The sequence below is a fragment of the Symphodus melops genome, assembly GCF_947650265.1.
Source record: "Symphodus melops genome assembly, chromosome: 20".
NCBI lineage: Eukaryota > Metazoa > Chordata > Actinopteri > Labriformes > Labridae > Symphodus > Symphodus melops.
In genome coordinates, this window is record NC_136710.1 from 17,055,370 (window position 1) to 17,081,742 (window position 26,373).

At 38.7% G+C, this 26,373-nt stretch overlaps 1 protein-coding gene across 1 annotated transcript; it reads left to right on the plus strand.

Moving 5' to 3' along the window:
- Positions 1–1,940: 1,940 nt before the first annotated feature.
- On the plus strand, positions 1,941–14,557 carry LOC306841684 (uncharacterized protein; the record flags this gene model as incomplete). Its single annotated transcript, XM_079371631.1, has 5 exons — positions 1,941–1,944; positions 2,173–2,504; positions 13,917–14,190; positions 14,316–14,395; positions 14,537–14,557. 5 exons carry the CDS (start codon positions 1,941–1,943, stop codon positions 14,555–14,557), a joined length of 711 nt encoding a protein of 236 aa, XP_079227757.1.
- Positions 14,558–26,373: the final 11,816 nt, after the last annotated feature.

Consider the following 26,373-nt stretch of genomic DNA (forward strand, 5'->3'; position numbering starts at 1 on the left):
TGGGTTGCAGATCTCTAGTGTATAATGGGGGGGAAATGCTGCACTCAGCTTCTTCAGAGAGCTCAGGGATTTTTAGCCTCAGGTCGCTGCTCCTGAGACATCTAAGCCTGTACTGTTTAGAAAGGCTGCTCTAATGAAGACTTTCTGGACGCTCAGCTGGCCATTGAAAGACTGTTTCGATGTTGGACTTTGTCAGTCAATACTCTGATCAATTTGAATGATGCAAATCTGCTCAATGGCCAAAGGGGGCAGATGTTATTCATTGCGTTGTACTCTTGTTTGGCAAGTAACCTAAGTACAAGATGTGTGTACAGAACCTGGGGATTTACAGTTTAGAAAGGGATCTTAGCATTCAACCTGCCAAAGTCAACAATCAAGCTTTTGTTTGTATGATGGAGCTGATTTTCAGCAACAAATGTGCTTCACTTTTTTGATTTGGTGGCCTTGAGAAGTAACATGATCAGAGCTTGTCATTTTGTGTGATAATTCAACTTTTCTGGGGGGTTTTGTCTCTGTCAGAGCAGCTACCGTTTTTAGCAGGAAGTGGAAGTGGTCTGCCCTCACATAGACAAATACCACAAAGCATCCAAAAACAGTTGTTTACCTGTACACCAACACAAGCAACACTGTGAACGCAATTTCTTGACTTATCAAACTTCTATGTGGAATTCTATGAAAGAAAGTGGTACAAACTTTAAACGTCACCAAGTTCCTCAATGACAGACGCATAGGCTTCTCAGTGTAGTACAGAATAAGACGCACATTATAGTAAGCGAACCCACAAGTATGATGGTGATTTTGCTATATTACGTTGCATGTGTGTCAGTATCACCTTCAGCCTGCATCGTATACAGCAGGACAAGTGGGGCAGCAGTTCCCAGGTTGGGAACCAGAGGGTCGCCGGTTAAAGTCCTGGCACGGAAGAAGTCTAGAAATTGGTTTGGTAGCTCGAGAGGTGTCAGTCCACCTCCTGAGCACTGCCGAGGTGCCCTTATGCAAGGCGCCAAACCCCAAAACTGCTCTGGGGCGCTTGCTGTGGGCAGACTCCTCAATCTGAGACCTCTCCATTAATGCATGACACTAGTATCCTGTTTGTGCATGAGTGTATTTCGGCCTGTGTGTGTTCATGTCCATTAAACAGAATGTAAACTGAATTTCCCCTCGTGGGATTAATAAAGTATAAATTATATTAGAACCTGTTAGTTCTAAATGATGCATACTGTATTATTAATCTGCAGTTATTCGCGGTCTCATTTAATTGGTTCCTAAAATGGTTGAAAAGCTAAATAGCATTGGGCTATTAGCTTACATTACTTGTCAGTTTTACTACGGTGGCTCAATAAGTTTGGGCTGAATAGGCAGCAAAAAGGCAAACTCCAACTGTGAATTAAGCAAACGTAACAATTTCTATAGTGAAGATAATGTTCCTGGTTTGAAACAAAGACAATGCTTGGATTGCTGAAGCAACGTCTAGGTTTAAATGGATTTTTACTTATATCCATTAAATAATATGGTAATGAGAAGGGCAGGTCAAGAATACATACATACTGTATATTAACAATGAACACAAATTAGATGTGTGCCCTGATATGTATGAAATCAAATTAAGATGAGAATAAAAGTTTTATGACAACACTTTTAGACTTTACTGTACAACGTTACTGTATACTCTATAATCAATTTTAAACATCCTACCACTATCAAGTTATATTCTTCATATAACTCTCCCCAAACAAACTACAAAGTACAGATGTCAGTGAACATGTGATCTTGTTTCCTGAAGAGGACGTATTGTGTCACATCAGGCTGACCAATCAAATGCAGGCTTGTTATTCAAGAGTGGAGAAGGTATTGAGAGTCTTTTCATTCAATACAGGAACTCCAACACGTCAACATCTACAATGTTTGTCTGTTTTCTGATCCATTTGTTCTTGGGGGGAATGGGTAAGTTGTGTTTTTAAGACTATACTTTTTAAACTTCAGTTTTTTCAGATTTCAGAGTATTCTTCGGCTCATTGTTTGACATCATATTACTGATTTTGTATCTATTTTCTCTTTAATTGACTTCAGCTCAGCTGCCTGATCAGGAACCATCTATCTCTGTTCATCAAGAAAAACGTTTTGTCTCATCTAAAGTTGGAGACACTGTGACTCTGCGATGTTTTTATGAAGGTGAAGATTCAGCATGGCTTTACTGGTATAAACAAAGTCTGGGTCAGACACCGAGGCTTATTTCTACATTCTACGTGTACAATACCAAAATAACTTTCCAGCATGAATTTGCAGACGAATCACGCTTCAAACTCCAAACTCAAAATAAAACAAATCACTTAACAATTTTGAATTTGAAAGTTTCAGACACAGCTACTTACTACTGCGCAAGTAGTTTTAAATTTGTATTAAATTTTCTGGAGGGAGCTGTAGTCAGTGTAAAAGACTCAGGTTGGAACGTCCCAGCTTTAATCCATCAGTCAGAATCTGAGACCATCCAGCCAGGAGGCTCTGTGACTCTGAACTGTACAGTCCACACTGGGACCTGTGATGGGGAACACAGTGTTTACTGGTTCAAAACCTCTGAAGAATCTCATCAGGAAATCATTTACACCCATGGAAGCAGGAATGATCAGAGTGAGAAGAACTCTAAAACACACACCTGTGTCTACAACTTACCAATGAAGAACCTGAATGTTTCTCATGTTGGGACGTACTACTGCGCTGTCGCTTCATGTGGACACATTCTGTTTGGAAACGGGACCCAGCTGGACTTTGAAGGTGGGTAGCTTGAGTCATTTGAGTCGTAGTTCATTGTAACTCTTGCCCAAACTTAGAGAAGAAAACCCTAAAATCTGTTTCCAATGACGTCTCTCGACAGATAACGTGACCACTCCCGCTTTAGTGTACGTCTTGATCGGAGCTTTGATATTCACCACCATCCTGGTTGTTGCCCTGGCTTTCTCATTATACAAGAAAATCAAGGGAAACATCTGTGTATGTAGAGGTAAGTGTTACATTATTTTATTTTTTTTGACCCATTTTATTTACAGATTTTAGCTTTACAGTAAAGGTACATTTTGTGTTTCACATCTAGAATCTAAGTCAGGATTATCTGCTCCATCAAGTGGAGACGACGAGGTAAATGTAATCTCTTTTCAACCTTGTGAACATGTTCATAATTTCTACAAAGGACTATATAGTGATTTAATTTGTACATTTCTGTATTGCTAGGGCAACCTCCTCTATGCTGCTGTAAGTGTTCATCAGCCTGATCGATCGAGAAGACAGAGAATCAAAGAAAAGGATGATTGCGTGTACTCGAGTGTGAAGCTCTAGGATTAAGCATATCATGACATTTACATTTTTAGAAACAAACCTCATCTACAATTGACATGATGCTGTTAGTGCAGTGATCAATTATACCCGAATCAGTGATTTTATTTTAACACTAACAACCACTTGGAAATAAAACGTTTTGACTGTATTCATTATCTTATTAGGGAAGCATGATCTCTGGTTTTAGTAATTTCAGTGTCACTGCTACCAGGACAAATGAAACATTTTGCACATCTCGGTCATTGATCTGGTTATTTTGTCCTTTGGATGTTATTTAAAGAGAAAAGGCAAGAAAAAGATGTCTCAGACATGAGAAGTCATTTTTAAAAATTTTGAATGATGAATAATTGAGATTTTTTTGTGTTTCCAGTGCATTAAACTTGACAACTATTGGTTTATTGAAAATAGTGTTGAGCTTAATAACTCAAACGATTATTTTGATGCAAAAGGAAGTTAATGTGGGTTTTCCTTCCCTTACAAAAAAATCATGAAAATGAAATCTTTGTACCTTTTTCACTTTTGCAATAAAGCCATTTCATAAAGAAATCTGAATTCTTTATTTTGTTCTGTTTTTAAACGGTGATGGCCATCAATCACAGTGAGTGATACTGGTTCTGAACCTATATGTATTTATATAGTACATTTCCATTTGACATTAACAATTGTTTGCTGAAGCATTGTGTGGTCTCTGTTGTTTGTCAGTTGTTAATAGGACTGTTTACTGCTAAAGTGTATCATATCATACATCACAACACAGGAGAAACTTACAAAGACACCTACAACTGATGAGTGATAGACGGTAACATTAGTTAAAATTATTTAAGAAAAAAAAAAGGAGCAGATTTTGTAATCTTTTTGGGCTTGACGGACATCAGATCCTGATAAATCGGCCTTGGCAGTGAAGACCCAGAAATATTTCAATAAACAAGCTGGAGTGCTGTGGATAAGGTCACATTGCACAGGGGATATATATATATATATATATATATATATATATATGCTAAGAAAAGACTCCTTCGCATTAATATGAAATATCTTAATGATGGTGCAAATTTCTGTGAATACGTTCAGTTTGGTTACTCTGTAGAGATGACTTTGATGTTAGCAGACTACGATCTGTTCTGAGAAGCTATGACCATATTTGAAGAGAAACACGTTATATGAAGTATTCCAAAAGCATAATGTATGGCCTCAATTGACAGTAGAATGATGAAGTGTTCTTCAAATAGAGGTTTGACATTCAAAGAGTAAAGGTGATGTGATTCTCCAGACCATCTATAGAAATATCCAAAGTGTTGTACTGTATATAATGGCTCCACACTGATCATTAAATTGTCTATCTTTCAGCCTGCACAGAGTCTCAGTGTTGTCTGTTAGATCAGAACCACGGTTGTGATACGATGCATTAATATTATCCAATCTGTTGATAGTCAGCTTTAGGGACATTTATATTATTCAACCCATCACTTAACTATCTTCTTTGTGAAAACCCAATACGCCTGAGGCTAAAGGCAATAATCATGATGACTTCATGCACTCAGAGGGGTAATGAGGCCAATAGCAGGATAGGACCTCTCATGGAGTCTATAACTGGTGGTGAAGACAAAAGGAAGTGATGAGTCATTGGTTTCTGATGTATCTGACCTCCGCTGAGCTAGAATTAGGGTGACTGGGACGGGGGAGGGTCGGGGATTATAGCAGAATATGATTGGTTTATTACTTAAAGAATGAACGCCCATGATCAGCGGATCACCAAAGCAGGGAGAGACAGGAAGTGTGAGGGGGAGTGGTTAAATTGAATGAAGAGATGAATGAATATGTGACGGAATAAGCAGTCTCCCTGGTTGAGTTTACCCTGAGCTCCATTACATGGCTGAACAAACACGATGGCACCTGGATTAATAACTGGTTTGATCATGATTTTTTTTTTTTTTTTGCACCACCAGAAGGTACCTCCCCAACAACCATGGCATTTAAAAAAAAGAAAAATAAGTATAATCTTCTGTTATACCACGCGTGGCTGTGGCTACACTGATTCATTTTGAGATCATAACTTATATACCAAATTTAAAGTCTTAAATAATTACAGAAACTTCTATATCAAAGCTTCCTGATCAAATCAAGACAATATTGAAGGCACTGGAGAAGGACGGGACCTCAGTCAGTGGTTGGGGTTTTTCATTGTCTTAAAGCCGCATTGATTTGTTAAATCTCTGTCCCTTTAAGTTGTGTATCAAAGAGATTCAGAGCTACTCTGCCTTATGTTAGCTTTGGACTCAAGTCAAAACTAGAAGTGGGAACTGCAGATAAAGGCACCACTTGAACATAATTTAGGAGCTTGAGCGTCCCTTGTTAGATAGCTCAACCTTTCCTGCTCTTGTTCGTACTCTAACAGTGTGGTCACACCTCAGCTGTTTGGTTCATTTGTCGGATAGTTGCGTCTGTTTTGGGGTAGTGTGAATGCTTTACAAGTTTTGCTGTTTTTTCAACAGTTTTTTTCTTTGTCTGTAGTTCCTGCCTCTTTCAGTGGAAAAAACTTTGTGGTTTTCTGTCACACTCTCTTTAGATGAAGACCACTTAAAGTTATCTGCAGCTAAAAATACTTCTTCAAATATCGAAGCAAAACAAAGTAAACAGCGGTCACATTAACCGAAGGTGTCTATAAAAAAGTAAACAAACTGTGTTAACCTTTGCTATGCCTTTACTTTCTTCCTCTTTAGGTGGAAAAAGCTTTGTGGTTTTCTGTCATGTTCCTTTAGCTGAAGACCACGTTAACACCAAAAAAAAAAAAAATGCATTATTGCAACACAATAACACAATAGAAACCTCACATCTTCACTCTTGACTACAGTTTAAATTTGGTTTTTAAAATCTCTTTTTTTTATTTCAAAACGATTACAGATATTTGTGTTTTTAACTCAAACTTATTCAGTAAATTAAACTCATTTCATTAAGTCTCATCCTCATCGAAGGTGTAGTGACGACGCAATTATAGAATAGCTTATCTAAATAAGTAAACACCAATGTTGTTCGTTCACCTTAAATTGCAAAAATTGAAATACCCTTGGCCAAATCGTATTTGTTTTCCTGCGGTATTTCAAAGAAGAACATTTTTCATCTGCAGTAATGTGTTGTGTCACTTCTCTCTGGCCAATCAAATTTTGTCCTCCCTCTTAAGAGTGAAGAGAGCACGAAGATGTGTTTCAGTCGACACAGTAGTTTGAACACGATGACACCTCTTATGATTGTGTTCTTCCTTGAATGTCTGTGCTTGGGGGAGATGGGTGAGTTATGTTTTAGAATTGTCTTACAGGCTGTTTGGTCACTTTTCATGACATTTACTTCAACTTTTCTGCTGATGAAGAACATTTTTACAATCTGAAATAATTTCAGCGTTTTCTATTTCTTACTTTAGCTCAGACGTCGGATCCAAGATCGATCATTAATGGGCGCCAAGAGAGTAGATTCATATCGGCGACTGTTGGTGAGGAGGTCACTTTGCATTGTTTCTATGAAGGTGATATAGCAACAAAGTTTTACTGGTACAAACAGACTCTGGGACAGAAACCTGAGCTCCTCTCTTCATTCTACAAATATGACAAAAATTCAAGTTTATACGGTGGATTTGAGAATAATCCACGCTTCACACTTGATAATAAAGTTGGTCATAATCATCTAAAGATCACAGACGTGCGCATCACAGACATGGCTACTTATTACTGTGCACGTAGCCTTACGTCCATGTTTGAATTCATGGAAAGCATTACTCTAAGAGTAAAAGGCTCAGGTTTGAACTTTCAGCTGTTGATCAATCAGTCGGCATCTGCGATCACCAAGCCAGGAGGCTCTGTGACTCTGAACTGTACAGTCCACACTGGGACCTGTGATGGAGAACACAGTGTTTACTGGTTCAGAGACTCTGAAAAATCTCACCCTGGATTTATTTACACTCATGGAGGCAGCAATAATTTGTGTCCGAGGAAACCCAACCAACAAACCTGTGAATACAACTTACCAATGAAGAACCTGAATGTTTCTCATACTGGGACGTACTACTGCGCTGTCGCTTCATGTGGACACATTCTGTTTGGAAACGGGACCCAGCTGAAGTTCAGAGGTGCGTTAGTATTTTAGCAGGGATTGTCTTTTTTATGTTAAAGTACAAGTCTGCACATTAAAACACTCATGTCTCACTCTACAGATGAGAACACCCTTGACCTGGTGTATATCTTGAGTGGAGCTTTGACTTTTACCGTCACCTTGCTTGTATTGTTGGCGGTCTTCACCTATGTAATCTACAAGAGAAAGAACTGCAAATGCAAAGGTACAGTCACCGCTTTCCTTTCTTAACAGTGTTGATCACATGATACAGTTTAATAGTAAAGGATTTTTTTCATCATTTTCTAGAATCTGATGCAAGAATTTCGGCTCCCTCCACAACAAATGAACAGGTACTTTAAGATTCAATTCACTTTTCTACCAAATTAGACAGTTTGAAAACAAGTTAAATCTGGGATGTTTTGTGAGCTCTCCCAGAGAGAATAAAAGGTTTCCAGGCGCACGGCAAAGTCCACCACTTGTTTCCGTGCAGCTGAGAAGTTCTTTCTCCCATCAGTTGTCACCATGTGGCGTTTATAATCCTACTAATTGACCTCTCGTCCTTCTGTTATATTGAAGTAAGGAAGTACAGGCCCTCAGCACTCAAACCATTTGCAAAGCGTTATGCTTGCTACCGTTGCCGGTCACCAGTTGTATGGCCTGCAGAACAGTCCTTACGTTTCACCATCTGTATGAGCATGTGACAAATAAAAATCTTGAATCTTAATGAAAGATTCTTTGAAACAAACTAGAATCACAGCTAACAAAGTGTACTCTCTGAACTGTAGACCATTTTCTTTTAATGTATGGTTATGATGTAATGAGGGAGTAAATCTGTAAAGAAGTGTTGCTGGGGCGCTGATGGCTGAGCTGTGAGGTTGCATCACATGTACAGAGGCTTCAAACCTCTGATGAGGCAGCCCCTCAAGTCATTCCCTAATCTCTGTCCCGATGTGCTGCTAAACCCACTTTACTGTTTAAACAAATACAAAAAAACTGAAATAAATCTTTGGGTGGGAAAAAAAGTCTGGACCCTGTTGCCATAGATAGATAGATAGATAGATAGATAGATAGATAGATAGATAGATAGATAGATAGATAGATAGATAGATAGATAGATAGATAGATAGATAGATAGATAGATAGATAGATAGATAGATAGATAGATAGATAGATAGATAGATAGATAGATAGATAGATAGATAGATAGATAGATAGATAGATAGATAGATAGATAGATAGATAGATAGATAGATAGATAGATAGATAGATAGATACTTTATTGATCCTGAGGGAAATTCAATGCATCCAGGCAATATACAAGACATGCAGGACACAAGACATTAGTTACAATAAACTGCTGTCCACCTCCCATATATAATAACCCAAAACAAGATTTGTTCGTATTTATTTTATACGAATAAAAATAAAACATTTAAAATCAAATCTGCGCTATTAAAAATAGACTTATACTTAGAAAAAGAAATGTAGATGAACTCTGCAGGAAAAGAAAGATATGTGCAATTTAAAAAGAGAACTCCAAACAGCTAAGGAACAGTGATGTGACCTGTGTATCCGAGTGTTGATCGTCTGAAAGTGTGTTTTTTAAACATGTATAGGGTTAGTGTTGTTTGAGGGTGGGGGTGGTGCAAAAGGTGTGGAAACAGGCATTAGACAGTGAATACAGACATTAAGGATGCAAATTAAAGTTAGTGTCATTAAAATGTCCAAACATTAAAGATGTAAAAGTAAAGTGATTGTCAGATTGGCATTAAAGTGTCCAACTGGACGCTGACTCTCAGGACAAAAGTGCATATTAGAAGTGAAAAAAAAGGATCAGTCCAGGAGTCCCTGTGTGCTTTTCCCCTGCTGTCACAGTGAAGTGTTGTACAGTATTATGTCCACGGGGACAAAAGAGTTCTTGCGCCTGTCCGTGGAGCACGACTGTGACGGCAGTCTGACACTGAGCATGCTCCTCTGCCTGGTGAAGGTGCTGTGCAGAGGGTGGTGGGTGTCGTCCATGATGGACAGTGTTTTGTCCAGTCCATGTATCCCAACGTTCTGCACGTAGCAACGTATGCTTGTTATACACACTGAACTGGGACACATGTTCAATCACATATGGGCACATGGGTGATGTTGTCTCCACTCATAGTTATGTTGGCACATGTCCATGACTAACCTTTAGTCTCTCACTGCATTTAGTACGAAAGACTCTGAGAGAAATTCAGATAGCTGTTTATTGGTCGGATGCGTCCCTTCTTTAAAAAGAAAAATAAATGAATAATAGTGTTTTTTATATGGTTCTTTTTTCAGTACTAAGCTTTACTCTGAGATGGTATATGGTGATTTTCTGATATTTACTGATACTCATGTCTTATTAACAGGGTGACCACAATGAGGAAAACATCCATTACGCAGCTTTAAGGGCACACAGGGTCAACCGACCCAGAAGACCACGAAACACAGAGGATGAGTGTGTGTACTCAGGTATAAAACAGTAGACATGTATGTTTAACATTTCTCTGTAACAAAAGTGATGGGTACCGTAACAATACTATAAATGAGCCTTTAAGACATGGTGGTCATCCTATTAGCATCTCTTCTTTTGTGTTTTGATAGTGTCCTAGGTTGCTCCTATCTCAGTTTTTAACCTCATGACCTGAATCTCAACAATTTGTTGATCAAACCTGCTATCTTACTACTTCTACATTCACAATAAAGACAAATGCTTGAAAATGATTTCCCCTATATGCATCTAACAAGCCTCTAAAGAGAGAAGAGGGCTCCAACTTTTTTTTCCTGAAACTTTTTAAAAGTTTGTTATTTTGCAGTCAAGGAAAAAAGAAAACTGCTGCTTATGTGTTTTTAAGAGAGAGAGAAGGGGAAACAAAAGGAAAGGAGAGAAGTGGAGAGGGGAGGGGCCGATGTCTTAAACTAACTTCAGGGCTGTGCCCGACACAGACTGTGAGCCTAAATACTTGAGAATTGGATTGGTAAACATTGAACCCATTTTGATTGGGCAAGATAAAGTAGGTGTGTCCGTCAGGATGACATCCGTCCGTCATGACCTCATCATGACCTCATCATCCTGACGGTGATGAGGCTCCTTCAGAGTGCACAAGCATTGAAAGGCACGCAGATCACATCAGTACTTTTCAAATGAAGATCTTTATTTTTTTTGTACTCTATTATTGTTGCTGGATGTCAAGTTTCTTTATTTCTTTAGGATCTTATTTTTTTAACATATCTTCATGTATAATTTTATTGTGATGGTTGATGGCTTAGTCACGAGTCTTTTGATGTCTCGTGTGAAACACTTGTTATTTTTTGCCTTCTTGCTGAAATGTGCTATTTAACTCAATTTCACTTGACTTGAGATGCAGTAATTCTATTTTCACACTTTCCTTTTTCCATGGATACTTACAGTATATAATAAATATTGTCCACATAGCCCCAATGGCTGACTTTTTGTCCATACCATTGAGACTTGCCTTTACAAGCTTAGTTTCATTAGGGTGTAACTTCAGAGTTCTGCAGTTTAATTTAATTCAGTGAGAGAAAACACGAATGGCCTTATTACAAAATGCTCAAACAGAGAGACACTTGTGTTAGACTCTTAGTGTCTGCATTTATCATCAATCAGCACTTAACGATAGAAATGTCACCCCAACGCTTGCTGTATTCTGTGAGCTTCTGCACACAGACTGTAAACCAGCGCTGTGTTATATCCAAACACTAAAAACAATAGGCTTGTCTGGGCACTACTACCTTTGGAAAAAAAACAAAAAACAAAGGAGAGCAAATGCATTTGTTCAGAATTTCCCAATTTCCTGACCTGATCTAATAAAATGATCCCAAAAAAAGGAAAGGTAAAAAAAAAACACATAAATGGGAGAGTCTGATGCTGATGACATGGGATGCATAGGCATCATTGTCTTAAGTTAATTATATGATAATAATTTTGACCTGCACTGAGATGGACATTTTGTTAAATATATTTTCTGAAATGTTTGTATATATTATATTTGCAATTGTGTCAGTAATGTTTGTTTATATATATATCTTGATCTGATCCATTGAAACACATGATTGATCTGTCTTGTCTTGAGTTCATCTCATGGGTGACCTGCGATGCAACAGAGACTGAAGGCTCTGTTCGGCATACAATGGGACTGTATGGGCTCGCAAAACCAGTTTTGGAGGCCTGTTGTCGTCTACTCTGGACGGACAAAGTTTGAGTTTCAGACATGTTTTTTTGTGTAATGAAAACATTGTTTCGCTAAATAAACTTTATTTAGATGCTACTTTATATACCACCGTGGCCATTTATGTTTCATTCAAAGTACATACTTGTAGCAGTATATGCCTTTACTGTTGTTTATCTTTATTATCGCTTGTATATAAAGTTGGTGAGCAGCCCTAGTATTTACCATGTGTCGCAACCCGTCAGTCCCCGTCTGCCTTTTTTTGGTCAATTCAACTTGTTGAATCAGATTTGGGAAAGCCCCTTGAGCATGTTGCTGAAGTATCCATGCTTTCACCCATTAGTGCGGTTTCTCGTTTCTTGTCACCTCCGCCTCTTCTTTTCCACTAAAAGATCAAGGGCTGACAAAGCCAGTGCCATTTTCTGACTTCTGCGCCAGAGATCTTGTTGACTCTGCCCACTCCTGTTTCTAAAAGGACTGGCCTCTTCTTGGTCTTCTTCATGGCCGCCCCCCTAATCTACTCTCCATGTCTGGACTGTCCTGGCTCAGTGCCCTGCCTCCAGGCCATACACTTGTAGGTCCGGATTTAGCATCAAGTAAACACAGAATATTGTTCAGACTAAACATGAGCAATTCTGCTGGCTTACATGTTAGCTGTTGTTACATTGTCTGTTGTGAAACTGCATAATTATTTTAAAGGTCTTCACATAGGTTAGAAAGAAACAGCCCCAAAGTTTATTCCTTCATGAACAATATATGAGGCTAAATGTTAGCACTGCTGCTAAATTCCTAATACATTTTAGGTATTGTTAAACTACAGGCCTGTTCAGAACTTGTTGTCAATTAAAAGCTAGATTTTCAAATAGAGGTTTGGGGGGAGTTGCTGAAAGAATCACTCCCACGATTCCCTGCCTGCCTCAACATAATCTTTTGTTATGTTTTGATTGAAAGCCCCCTCGCAGCAGATCTTATATACTGTGTGTTTAAAGGCGGTTGGCAAAACCTAAAGGACACGACCCTGATTGACAGATTACGAAGCAAATAAACAATATCGTTGACTGAAATGACACAACAGAGAGCAATTTTCTACTGGGTTACTATTCCACTGAATCAATGCAACACTAGAAAACACATTGTATGAAGTGAGCAGAATTTATTTTAAAGGAAACTTTACCCATTGTGAATGGCATTATTCTGCTAAATTCACACATAGGCATAAACAAGGAACTGTTGTTGCGCTCCTCAATTTGAAACCCAGAATTGTGCAATGTAGGAGTCCATTTCTCGGTGAGAGATGTCTCCTACTCTGTCTAGTGACACTTGCATCACTGAGATATAATGACACACAGCACAGCAGAATAAAACAAATTATCTTGAAACTTATAATTGGAGCCGACATCATCACAAAGTTTAAATACATCAGATGTCAACAGAAAGAATGGAGACAGAATTAGGTCTGCAGGTGTTTAAAAAGAACACAAAACTGTTTTCAACTGAGATCATTTTGATGTGGCTGTTGCTGGCGATGAATGTCGTGGCTTGTTTCCATAATAGGACATGAAGTGTCACTACAGGTTGACCAATCAAAGGCAGTCTACTCTATGAGGTGACGAGAACGGAACAAGATTCTTCTCATTCAGCACTGCAATTTCCTCAGGATGACATCTCCAAAGTTACTTTTCTATTTTACATTACTCCTCTTGGACAAAAGTGGTGAGTTGAGTTTTTTTTTCTTTTAGGTTCAGGTCATTCTACCTGTTAAAGCCTCTGAATGTGTTCCTCTGATAGTACAAAAGTACATTAGACTTTAACAATCTATTTAACATTTATTTTGTCTGTCTTGTCACTTCAGCTCAGATGACCGATCAATCCTCAACTGTTCATCAAGAGAGAGAATTTATATCAGCTCATGTCGGAGACAGCATCACTTTGAAATGTCTCCATGAAGACAAAACGGTACAACGTTTTTTCTGGTATAAGCAACCTCTCGGACAGAAACCAAGGCTGATGTCAACCTTCTTTGGGACCAATATAAATACAGCATTTAATCATGAGTGGAAGAACAATCTACGCTTTACACTGGAAGCTGTAAATGGTGGAGTTTCTCTGAATATCACACATTTACAAATTTCAGATGCAGCTACTTACTACTGTGCCGTTAGCTTTTCAATAACTTTTGAATTTGTGAAGGGTACTTTCGTCAGTGTTAAAAGTTCAGGATTGAACATCCCAGCTGTGGTTCATCAGTCAGACTCTCAGACCATCCAGAAAGGAAGCTCTGTGACTCTGAACTGTACAGTCCTCACTGGGACCTGTGATGGAGAACACAGTGTTTACTGGTTCAGAGACTCTGAAGAATCTCATCCAGGATTCATTTACACCCATGGAGGCAGGAATGATCAGTGTGTGAGGAGCTCCAACACAGAAACAAACACCTGTGTCTACGACTTGCCATTGAAGAGCGTCAGTCTCTCTCATGCTGGGACTTACTACTGCGCTGTCGCCTCATGTGGACGCATTCTGTTTGGAAAAGGGACCAAGCTGAATGTTGAAAGTAAGTAACTCCTACAGAAACTATTGCTTTCTGATAGTTATAATTACATCTAATCAAGTAAAAACTTAAAAAAAAAAAAAAAAAAAGCTGCTCAGCAATGACCTCTGTTTTTTGTCTGTTTGCAGAAGAGAAATACTCCCATGTCTTGGTGTATTTCTTGAGTGGAGCTTTGACATTCACCACCATCCTTAGTTTTTCTCTCGCTGTGAGACTGTTCAATATTTGGAGAAAAATCTGCTGTCACCCCAGAGGTAATTAGTACTTTTTGTTTCTATGCATATCTATAAAACAGTGGATCATAGTAAGTTTTAGAATTGTAATGAAATGGCTCTTTATTGTTTTACAGAAACGTCAGATTCTTCCGTGACGACTTCACAGGTATTTCCACTAAATTTCTGATCATTCAAAGAAAGGAGGGCAATTTGGTTTTGTATTTAGTCCATCTGTGCTCCCGAATCGTCAACAGTGGAGTATAAAGTACAAATTATCAGAATAATATGGAATTTTGAACAGCAAGTCTTAGTCCCTGAGGAAAGGTATCGATTATCATTTGGTGAAAAGTTGAAATGTAAAGAATTAAGAATATAGATAATATCAACAATATAATCAAAAATAGAGCAAAACAAATAAAATAATCTGTCTCTTCTGCATTTTCGTGCAACTAGTATTTATGAAAAGTTTCTTTCTTCTTGAGTTAGTCTTCAGTTGTCCTTTTACACTGATCAGTTGTCTATGTTAACTCGACCGTCTACAGCAACTTAATATCTCTAGAAAACTGTCTGGCTGCTGTCAGGAAATGAATGTCCCAAAGCTTACTTCAGACATAACTGAGCATTTTCTTTTAGGCCTGAAACTTTCCTCATATAACATCCTAGTGTGTTCAACCCAGGATTTTAATCTCTGCATGTTATTTAAACCTGAGTTAGAATTCAATCACACTAATCCCTTGCATCACATATAGGGACCACTTATGTCATCCAGCCACAATCTCCTTCATTTTACAAAAAAAATACAAACAAAAGGTGGCAGCTGTTTTGGCGCCAAGACTTCAGGGTCACATATTATACTCCTTTTCTAAAAGTTAAAATAAGTCTTGGAGCTCCTAAAACATGTCTGTGAAGTTTCTTGTTGTAAATCCATTCTGATCCTGCATTTGATTGATAAACCCCTCTCTGTCAGCCCTGCTCAGAACAGGCTTGGGTAGCTTCGGCTTTTTTGCACCATGTCCTATTATTTACAGTGAGAAGGCAGAGTCAGACACCGAGCTGTGGAAGTGTCACCCACCTGGGGGAGGAGCTACTGCTATTTGTGATGTCATGAAGGGAAAGTCTCTAAACAGCCTGTTTGAGCACCTATTTTCTGAAGATTAGATCAGCTTTTATTCTTAATTGGGGGTCTCGTCTTTGAATTGCCGCTGGGGACAAATCAAGTTTGTTTTACTTGAAAATAGACAGAATAGGGACACATATTATTGTCAGAAGATCATGTGCATTTACATAATATTTATTTACATAATTAACTGAATCTGTTATTTTTTATATGTATTGGATCACTCAAAGTAAATCGCCCAATCTAATGTCATTTTATATTTTTTCTTATTTCACTATTACTTCTATTTGGGATTTTTATTTTTTATTTGTATCCGCCCTATCTCCCTTTTTAACATGGGTTTATTTTTTTCTTTAAGAAATACAGTTTATGATTTGCATTGTTGTTGCGCTTAAACTCAGAAGAATTACTTTGAATATTTGTACTTTAAGTTTTTGCTGTTTACTTATTAGCGGTTTTTTTTCTGTGTTTAGGGTCACATGAATGAAGATAATCTTCATTACGCTGCTTTAAGGGTGAACCAGGCCAGCAGATCAAGAAGACATGTGGACGACACAATGAGTGAATGTGTGTACTCCGGAGTAAAGAAGTAATCTTGAGGTTTCATCTTTGGTAATCTGTGCCAGGACATAAACTGTTTACTGTTTAATTTGGATTCTCAGACAACAGGGACCTTTTACATTGTTTTACCTGGAATGTCTGAAGTAGGGTCGGCTGCGGCTCTGTTGGTAGAGTCGTCATCTCTCAAACGGAAGGTTTAGGGTCCCCTGCTTCTGCAAGCAACATGTCCGATGTGTCCTTGGCAAGACACTTATGGAATTAGTTACTTCTGATGCTCAAATTTACACAGCAACCACTGCCATCAGTGTGTTAATGGGTAGGTGTGACATGCAGTGTAAAAGCCCTTTGAGTAGTCAGAAGACCAGAAAGGCCCTGTACAAGCTCAATTCCAAGTAAAACAGAAATACTATAATACAAATCTGAAAATGAAAAAAATAAACTCATTTAGGACAATGACTTTCAATTTCTCTGTAATTATGTTACTTATTTGTTGTTTGTTTTTTTGTATGTGTTACATTATGTGCAGCTCTGTCTCCTCGCCTGCAGTGTGGATGTGTATTTGATTAAATGTGTCTGTGGTGACTGTGTCAGTCAGTCAAGTGCAGGTGCTGAGTCTGATGGGTCAGTTCAAGTAGAATTGCTTCCTCCTAAATGGATCAAGCCTGACATGAAAGTTTTTGATGATGCATTACATTAGATCTTAGGAGTCAGAAATTCCGAAATGAAAATCCAGTCTGATACGTCATCAGAAACGCTCCGTGAAGTCGGAATTCTGACTTAAAAATTCAGAGGAACTTCATGAGTGTGGGTTAAAATCCAAAATGGCTGCTAAGTGCATCAACAGTAATGTTTAAGCTGTAGATATTGTGTTCATTAGCAGCGTAGTCATCTTTTTGTGTCATGAAATCAATCACAGCGATAGTATTGTGTTAGTTATCTGTGGACATGTTGTCATGTTACTAAATGATCACATAGTGTGTTGTTATTGCCTGGTATTAGCTAACAAATTAATGGTTCTCCAGAAGGCGTCCATCTTTCTTGTCTGACTTATTGCTGACTGGCAACTGGAGCAGATGTAACACGGGTGTGATTTCATTCCCAGCTCTCAGATACGATCTTGAAGTAAAAGTAATGCACCATAAATCCTAAGCTGCTGCAGCCTGCTCCCTTTCCTTCACCTCACACGCTCAACAGTACCAGCATTTAGCTCTATAAATTATGTTGGTCTGAGTTTTAAGATAGTTTGTGTTTGAAACTATAGCAACAATCTGATGGATTTATTGAGTATTGGTTTGTAAATAACTTTTAATAATAAATACATCACTGAACACTTTATCAGCAGTGTAGAAATGAGTAACCTTTTCTGATTGTCTTTTTTTCCCTCCTGTTTATGTGTCAAATGTTTAACTTTGTGTTTTTGGTTGTGGAACATTGGGGATTTTATTAGATGACTTTTGCTTCATATTTTAGGCAATGCCCAACGCTTTGTTAAAATAAACTGCTGCATGAACTCTGAATTTGACTGATGATGCCTGCTTTCTTGGCAGTGGGAAGAGTTGGGGTTACGTATTAAGTTGTCTATAGTTCCACTTGTTCAGTGGGGACATTACAACAGTATTTTTACATCTTTGAGCCGTGTCGTACCCTTAGACTGTGAATCTAATGGACGAAGCCTGATTGTTGTCAGCCATCTGTTCTGCAGGAGTTCACGAGACTCATCGACAGTCGCCATGCAGAACATCCTGTCTCAGCCTAACTTTCAGTCAACCTAACAACATGTTTAGAGCCAGATCTTAAGTCTTTTGACTAACCAATACATAGTGCTCACATATAAATCATGTCAGCTGCACTACTAGCTATGGATAACATGGATAATTTTTAAAATCAGAACAGAGTTTAAAAAAATCACCACCTGTACAGCATGTGTCTGTGATAACAACTAATGAGACCTATTTAAATCTTTAGTTCCAGACTGTAAACTTTTACGCTGAAAAATGGCTGTTTGCCAGTCACGTGTATATGACGTCTGATGTTCCTGGAACCAGCCTCAAGTGGACAGTCAACGAACTGCAGGAATTTACACTTCCGTTTTGGCTTAATTTTTCAAGACCCAAAGTTTCGTTCAGTTTAGTCCAGTTTATTAGTTTAGTTGTCAGGGAGCATTTAAAAATAACATTAATTTCATTGAGAAAAGATGCTTCATGCCAGATTAGAGCAGTTTACTAATTTCCATCTGCAGTCGCCGAGCAACCGAGTCAACTCAGAGTATGTGCACAATACATTAAAACACATAAATTCATATCACAATACACATGCGCTTGGTTCCCGCTTGGTCTTGCCACAGTTCAGTAACATTGCAGCATGGTATGTCTGGTTTGAAAGGATGAAGGTAATAACACTAAACATTTTGATAACATAATAAGAAACAACAAAAAGTGACTGTGTCCGAAAAGGAGTTGGTAGAAGTAAAAAAATGTAAATCCATACCCTTTCATTTCAATATTTCAATTAATTCATATTACATTCCAAGAAATGCTCAAAATTATTCATTTACAGAGAGACAGATGAAAACAGAAGATGCTACTGCACTAACTGACAAAATCTCACCCAACAAATGTCAATAAACCATAATCTTAAATCAAGTAACCAGTGCATTTTAAATTCCTGTAGCCTAAATTAAAAAGTAACTAGATTCAGTCCTCGTGAATGCAAATAGTTATGCAGTTACAGTACTGTATGCTTTCCCATTGGACTGGGGACATTGTTGGGCAGTGTATGGAATATTTTGAGGAACTCCTAAACCCAGACAACATGTCTGCTGAAGAGGCAGAGCCTAGCCACTGACCTTCGCAGAGGTCACTGACACAGTTAGAAAGCTCCTCAGTCACAATGCGCCAGGATGAGATTCACCCCGAGATGCAAAAGGCCATTGTCATCAGGACATTGTTGGGCTGTCTTGGCTGATAGTCCTACAATGTTGCATGGAAATCTGGGACAGATTTCCTGTTGAGTGGCAGATCAGTGAGGTTTCAAAAGGGCAGACTGGAGGCTGTGCTCCAATTATCAGGGTATCAAACTTCTCAGCTGGCTAGAAAAATTACTCTAGGATGCTGGTAAGGAGGCTCCGACCAATTGTTGAACTTTAGATACATTCTGCCATGGTTGTTGGAAAGTGGACCAGCCTTTTACCCATACAGGGCTTCAAGGGGAATCATGGGATTTTGCTCATCCAGTCCTATACATTTTTTATGGACTTTAAGAAGGCTTATGGCTTTGTCCCCAGTGAGCTCTTTCGTACTACAGGAATGTGAGCTCCTGGGACTGTTGCAACAAACCATCCTGTCCCTGTATGACCAATGTGGGAGCTTTGTCCGCATCCTTTGCAAAGTCAGACACATTCCCGGTGTGTTGCCCCTAGTCGCTGGTTCTTTTGTGTTTTTTTTCTGGACAGGATCTCAAGGAACAGCTGGGTGAAGGAGGTATTCCAATTTGGAGGCATCAAAATCTCATCTCTACTTTTTTCTGATGTTGTGGTTTTGTTGGCTTCCTCATGCTGGGGCCTCAGGCAGGCATTGGGCAAATGAATGCAAAGTGGCTGAAATGAGGGTTAGCAACTCCAAGTCTGAGGCCCTGGTTCTTTCCAGCAACAGTGTTATGGTCACTCTAGGTGCGGACTGAGTCGCTGCCCCAAGTGAAAAACTTTAATTATCTCAGGGTCTTGTTAACAAGTGAGAGTAGGATGGACTGTAAGATTGACAGACAGATTGGCTCAGTGTCAGTAGTATTGCAGACTTCGTGCTGGAGGAGGAAGCTAAGCCTGAAGGCAAAGCTCTCAACTTTCTGGTCGATCTTTATCCCAACCATCACATTTGGTCATAAACTATGGGTAGAGACTGAAATAATTAGATCGGGAACATAAGCAACCAAATTTAGTTTCCTCCAGAGGGTGGCTGGGTTCAGCTTTAGAGGTAGGGTAAGGAGCTCAGACATCTGGGGAAAGCCGTGAAAGCTGCTGCTCCTTAGCATCAAAAGGAGCCAGTTGAGGTGGTTTGGGCATCTGATTGGGATGCCTCCTGGCTTGGGAGGTCTTCTGGACAAACCCGACTCGGGACAGACCCAAGGGTAGATCCGGAGCTTGCTGGAGGTATTATAGATCCTGCCAAGCCTGGAAAGCACATACCAGCAAATAGAAAAACATATACCCCAACAAAAATAATAACTTGAACAACAGCATAGTGGGAGTTGGCTATCCTGAGATTGACTTGAATTAGGTTAAGCATTATTTTATAATGCTCATGTTACAACAGGAGAGGAACTCTGCCCATCATAAATGGCATCATCCCCCTGCGAAATTCACACATTGACATAAAGAAGGACCTATGGTGGTGCTGCTCAGTTTGTGACCTGGACCTCTCCTACCAATATCGTCCAGTGACTCTTGTATCAGTGAGATATATTTACACACAGTGTAGCAGAATAACACAAAATTTATCTTGTAAATTAAAAAAAGTACAGCAATGAAACAACCCGTCCTTTGATGAACAACTAATTATTATAAAGTTTAAATACATCAAATGTCAACAGAAAGAAAGAATGGAGAAAGAATTAGGTCAAATAAAAAGCGGTTGGAGGTGTTTAAAATTAACACCAAACTGAGAATCTGAGATCATTTTGATGTGGCTGTTGCTGACAGTGAACGCCTCGACTTGTTTCCATAATAGGACATGAGGCGTCACTACAGGCTGACCAATCAAAGGCAGTCTACTCTATGAGGTGTCAAGAACAGATCAAGATTGTTCTCATTCAGCACTGCAATTTGATCAGGATGACATCTCCAAAGTTACTTTTTTATTTTCTATTTTTCATCAAAAGTGGTGACAAAAGTGGTGAGTTTTTTCTGTTTAGGTTGGCTCACTCGACCTGTCACAGCCTTTAATTGTGCTTCTCTGATATTGTAGAAAGTACAACACGACATGAGACTTTTACAATCTATTTCTATTCATTGCATTTTTATTTTGTCTTTCTTGTCACTTCAGCTCAGATGACCGTTCAATCTTCATCTGTTCATCAAGAAAGAGAATTTATATCCGCTCATGTCGGAGACAAGATCACTTTGAAATGCTTCTCTGGAGATAAATTGATAAAACGTTTTTTCTGGTATAAGCAACCTCTCGGACAGAAACCAAAGCTGACATCTAACTTCTATCTGTCCATTGAAAAAACTGAGTTTTTTGATGAGTGGAAGAACAACCCACGCATTACACTGGAAGCCGTTAATGGTGGAGTTAATCTGAATATCACAGATTTACAAATTTCAGACACAGCTACTTACTACTGCGCATTTAGCTATTCAAGTACTTATGAATTTGCTGATGGCACATTAGTCAGTGTTAAAAGTTCAGGTTTGAACATCCCCGCTGTGGTTCATCAGTCAGAATCTGAGACCATCCAGACAGGAGGCTCTGTGACTCTGAACTGTACAGTCCTCACTGGGACCTGTGATGGTGAACACAGTGTTTACTGGTTCAGAGACTTTGATGAATCTCATCCAGGACTCATTTATACCCATGGAGGCAGGAATGATCAGTGTGTGAGGAGCTCCAACACAGAAACAAACACCTGTGTCTACGACTTGCCATTGAAGAGCGTCAGTCGCTCTCATGCTGGGACTTACTACTGCGCTGTCGCCTCATGTGGACGCATTCTGCTTGGAAACGGGACCAAGCTGAATGTTGAAAGTAAGTAACTCCTACAGAACTATTGCTTTCTGATAGTTATCATTACAATTAAATATAATTCAGCCAATACTTACAAAAGCTGCTCAGCAATGTCCTCTGTTTTTTGTCTGTTTGCAGAAGAGACATACTCCCATGTCTTGGTGTATTTCTTGAGTGGAGCTTTGACATTCACCACCATCATTAGTTTTTCACTCGCTCTGATTCTGTTCAATATTTGGAGGAAAAGCAGCTGTCATGGAGGTGATTAGTACTTTTTGTTTCTATGTAATATCTATTAAACATTGGATCATAGAACATTTTTAAATTGGAATAAAATGTTTTTTTATTGTTTTTCAGAAACGTCAGATTCTTCCGCTATGACTTCACAGGTATTTCCTCCAAATTTTTTGTAAATTACATTTGCACATATTTTGATAGAAGAAAAAGGAGGGGGGTTTGGTTTGAGCCATTATTGCTCCTGGATAGTCACAATATTGAGTATAAAGTCAAAGTGGCGAGAATAACGTTGAATTGTCACGATGACTGTCAGATTTTAGTCTTAATCAAAAAGGAATGGTATTATTTATCATTTGGAGAAGATGTTTATATGCTCACAATCAAGTCAAAAATAATAGGAACAAAAGATGTTTTCTTTTGTCATTTCAGGCAACTGGTATTAATGAAAAGTTAGACTTTATTTTTGACTTCACAGTTTTCGTCACTTTTATGCTGATGACATTCAGTTGTGCACTTTTTTGTTCACCCGACCGTCTACAGCAACTCAATATCTCTAGAAAACTGTTTGGCCGCTATCGAGAAATTAATGTCCCAAAGCTTGCTTCAGACATAACTGAGCATTTTATTTTAGGCCTGAATATTTCCTCAAATAACATCCCAGGGTGACAAACCTAACATTATATTTTGCTTTTTTTTAACATGAGTTAAAATTTTATCACACTAATCCCTTGCATCACAGATCGACCACTTATGTCATCCAGCCACAAGCTCTTGGTCATTTTACAAATAAAATTCCAAACAACAGGTGGCTGCTGTTTTGGCTCCAAGACTTTAAGGTCACATATTATACCTCTTTTAACAAATTAAAGTAAGTCTCCGAGTTCCCAAAGTATGTGTGAAGTTTCTTGTTGTAAATCCACTCTGATCCTGTATTTGATTACGTCTATAAACCCCTCTTTTTCAGCCCTGCTCAGAACAGGCTGTTTCTGTGTCTGTAGCTTTAAATGTAAAGAAGCTGTGTCTGACCACGCCCCCCCTCGGGAAGGGTTGGGTGGCGTGGACTTTTTTGCACCATGACCTATTATTTGCAGTGAGAAGGCAGACTCAGAGGACAGAACAAACATCTAGCTGTGTGAGGGGTTACTGCCTTCTGTGATGTCATGAAGGAAGATCTATAAACGGCCTGTTTGAGCACACATTTTATTTAAACCAGCTTTTCTCATAATTAGAGGTTTGTAGACAGACAAACACATTAATATCAGAAAGACATGGGCAAGTGATTTTTACATATAGTTTACCTTTAAAACTTACTCTTCCCTCCAAATAAAATGACTCAATGTTTATATGTATTGCATCACTCAAATTAAATCTCGCCATATAATGTGTGATTTTAAAATTCTATTCTTGCTTCTTTTTTGGATTTTCATTTTTCATTATTGCCTTATCTCGGCTCAATGATGCAATGCACAGTTTAACAAGGGTTAAGAAAGGTGCTTCATTAAAACAGATTATGATTTGTATTGTTGTTGTTGCTCTTTAGCTCAGAAGAAATACTTTGAATATTTGAACTTTTAGTTTTGCTGGTTACTTATTGTGATGAGTTGTTTGTTTCTGTTTAGGGTCACAAGAATGAAGATAATCTTCATTACGCTGCTGTAAGGCTAAACCAGGCCAGCAGATCAAGAAGACATCTGGATGACACACCAGCTGAATGTGTGTACTCCAGAGTAAAGTAATAAATCTTGGTGTTTCATCTTTGGCTACCTGTGGTCGGACAAAAACTATTTACTGTGTAATTTGGCTTTTCAGACAACAAGGATCTTTCACTTTATTTTACCTGAAATGTCTGAAGTAAAACAGAACTACTCTTATTAATCTGATAAATGATAACTCATTCAGTACAATGATTTTCAGTTTCTCTGAAATTATATGTTACTTATATGTTGTTGTTTTGTGGTACAGTATGTGCACCTCTGTCTCTTCCTCTGCAGTGTGGATGTGTATTTGGGAAAATGTGTCTGTGGTCAGTGTGTCAGTCAATCAGATGCTGGTGCAGGTGCTGCGTCTGAAACTAAACGATCAGGTAGTGTGTTGTTATTGCCTGGTATTAGTGAACAAATCAAAGGTTCTCCAGGAGGCGTCCCTGTTGCTTGTCTGTCTTGTTGCAAACTCACAAGTGGAACATGGTAAAGTCAGGTGTGATGTCATTGTCAGGTATGAGATCTAATTTGGGAAGTAAAAGGCACGCACCATAAATCTTAGCTGTTGCAGCTTCCTCTACTTCCTTCATCTCACACGCTCAACAACAGCAGCATTTAGCTCTGAGATCTCCAATCTTTAGACCATTGAAAGTTATGTAGGCCTGAATTTTTAGATTGTGTTGGAAACTATAGTAAGATTCTGATGGATTTATTGAGTATTTAACAGTTTGTAAATAACTTTTGATAATTATCATTGAACACTTGATCAGTGTTGGAATCAGAAGCCTTTTTGAGTCTTTTTTTTACACCTGTTTATGTGTCAATTGTTTAAACTTGTGTTTTTGGTTGTGGAACATTGGAGATTCTATTAGACAACTTTTGCTTCATATTTTAAGCACTGCCTAACTCTCTAATAAAAGAAACTGCTGCTCAAACTCTGAATTTGACTGGTGCTGCCTGCTTTGTTGGGAGGGGGAAGGGTTGGGGAGACTTTCATGTTGTGTCTACAGAAGGTTCCCTTAGACAGTCGAGACATTACAACAGTAACTTTACATCTCTTAACCTTGTTGAACCACAGAGTAAAGGTAGTATAGTGAGTATTGTTGGAACGGATAGAGGGAATAACGTTATTTAAAAAATTATCTATGACTTCATTTAATGTTCCAATAAATGATCCAATGTATTTATTTAGAGAGAGACAGACAAATAGAGAAGATGCTTCTATGCTGATGTAACCTCGCCCACCATATCAATGCCAACAAACCCCATCTAATGTAAAGCAGCAAGTGCTTCCTGTGGCCAAATTTTAACAGCATAATTCAATTTGAAATGCAACTAGATACACTACTAGTTACTGTAAATAGTTGTGCAGTTACACTACTGTAGGCTTTTCCATTGGGGTCTCCACTTCACAGTGTTCAGAGAGCTGTAGCTCAGCTGTAGAATTTGCCACAGACTGACCTGTCTTCCTGAAATGGTTGTAAAACTAAAACTGTTGGACTATCTCTGAAGACTTTGTATTCAGGTGATCTCCCACGAGCTGGACCAGTTCACCCGGCTTCTGTGGTGTGACCAAGTTTCCAATGAGCTTTTACATTTTGGCCTAACACTCACTGTGAACATTGAAGCGCTTCTTGGCCTCCTCTGTAATTCCATTAGAAATTAAAAAAAAGCACTGCCAGGCTTTCACTCATTAGTGTGTTTTTTTTTTTTAAAGGGTTCCCTCTGCCTCTTCTGGCTGAGAAGGCCAGTGCCATTTTCAACTCACACATTATTCTTGAATAGTAGGCTACCTATAGTACCTGAAGAGTGAAGAGGTGTGAAAATGTTCTTCCTGTATCATAAAATTGGACTACTGCCTCCTCACGCATGCGGAGAACACATGTGGTGGTTTGCTGTTGACTGTGGCCGAGACGGCACCGTGCAGCAATCATTGGTATAATCAAGTGATGTTCAATTACATAGCAGCAAATAGGAAAACACACAGTTTACCCCAACAAAAATAATAACTTAAACAACAGCTCTCTTTACATTGCTCAGGTTACAACAGGAGAGAAACTCTGCCCATCGTAAATGGCATCATCCCCCTGATAAATTCACACATGGACCTCTGGTGGTGCTGCTCAGTTTGTGACCGAGACTTGTGCCATGTGTTTAATAGGAGCCCATTTCTCAATGAAATATCTCTTCTACCAATATCGTCCAGTGACTCCTGTATAGGTGGAATATAATTACACTCAGCGTAGCAGAATAACACACTCAATATTTTGTAACTTGAAAAAGGTACAGCAATGAAACACCCATCTTTTGACGAACACCTAATTATTATAAAGTTTAAATACATCAAATGTCAACAGAAAAAAAGAATAGAGACAGAATTAGGTCTGCAGGTGTTTAAAATGAACAAACTGCTGTGAACTGAGATCATTTTGATGTGGCTGTTGCTGACAGCGAACGCCTCGACTTGTTTCCATAATAGGACATGAAGTGTCACTACAGGCTGACCAATCAAAGGCAGTCTACTCTATGAGGTGTCAAGAACAGATCAAGATTGTTCTCATTCAGCACTGCAATTTGATCAGGATGACATCTCCAAAGTTACTTTTTTATTTCCTATTTTTCATCTTGGGCAAAAGTGG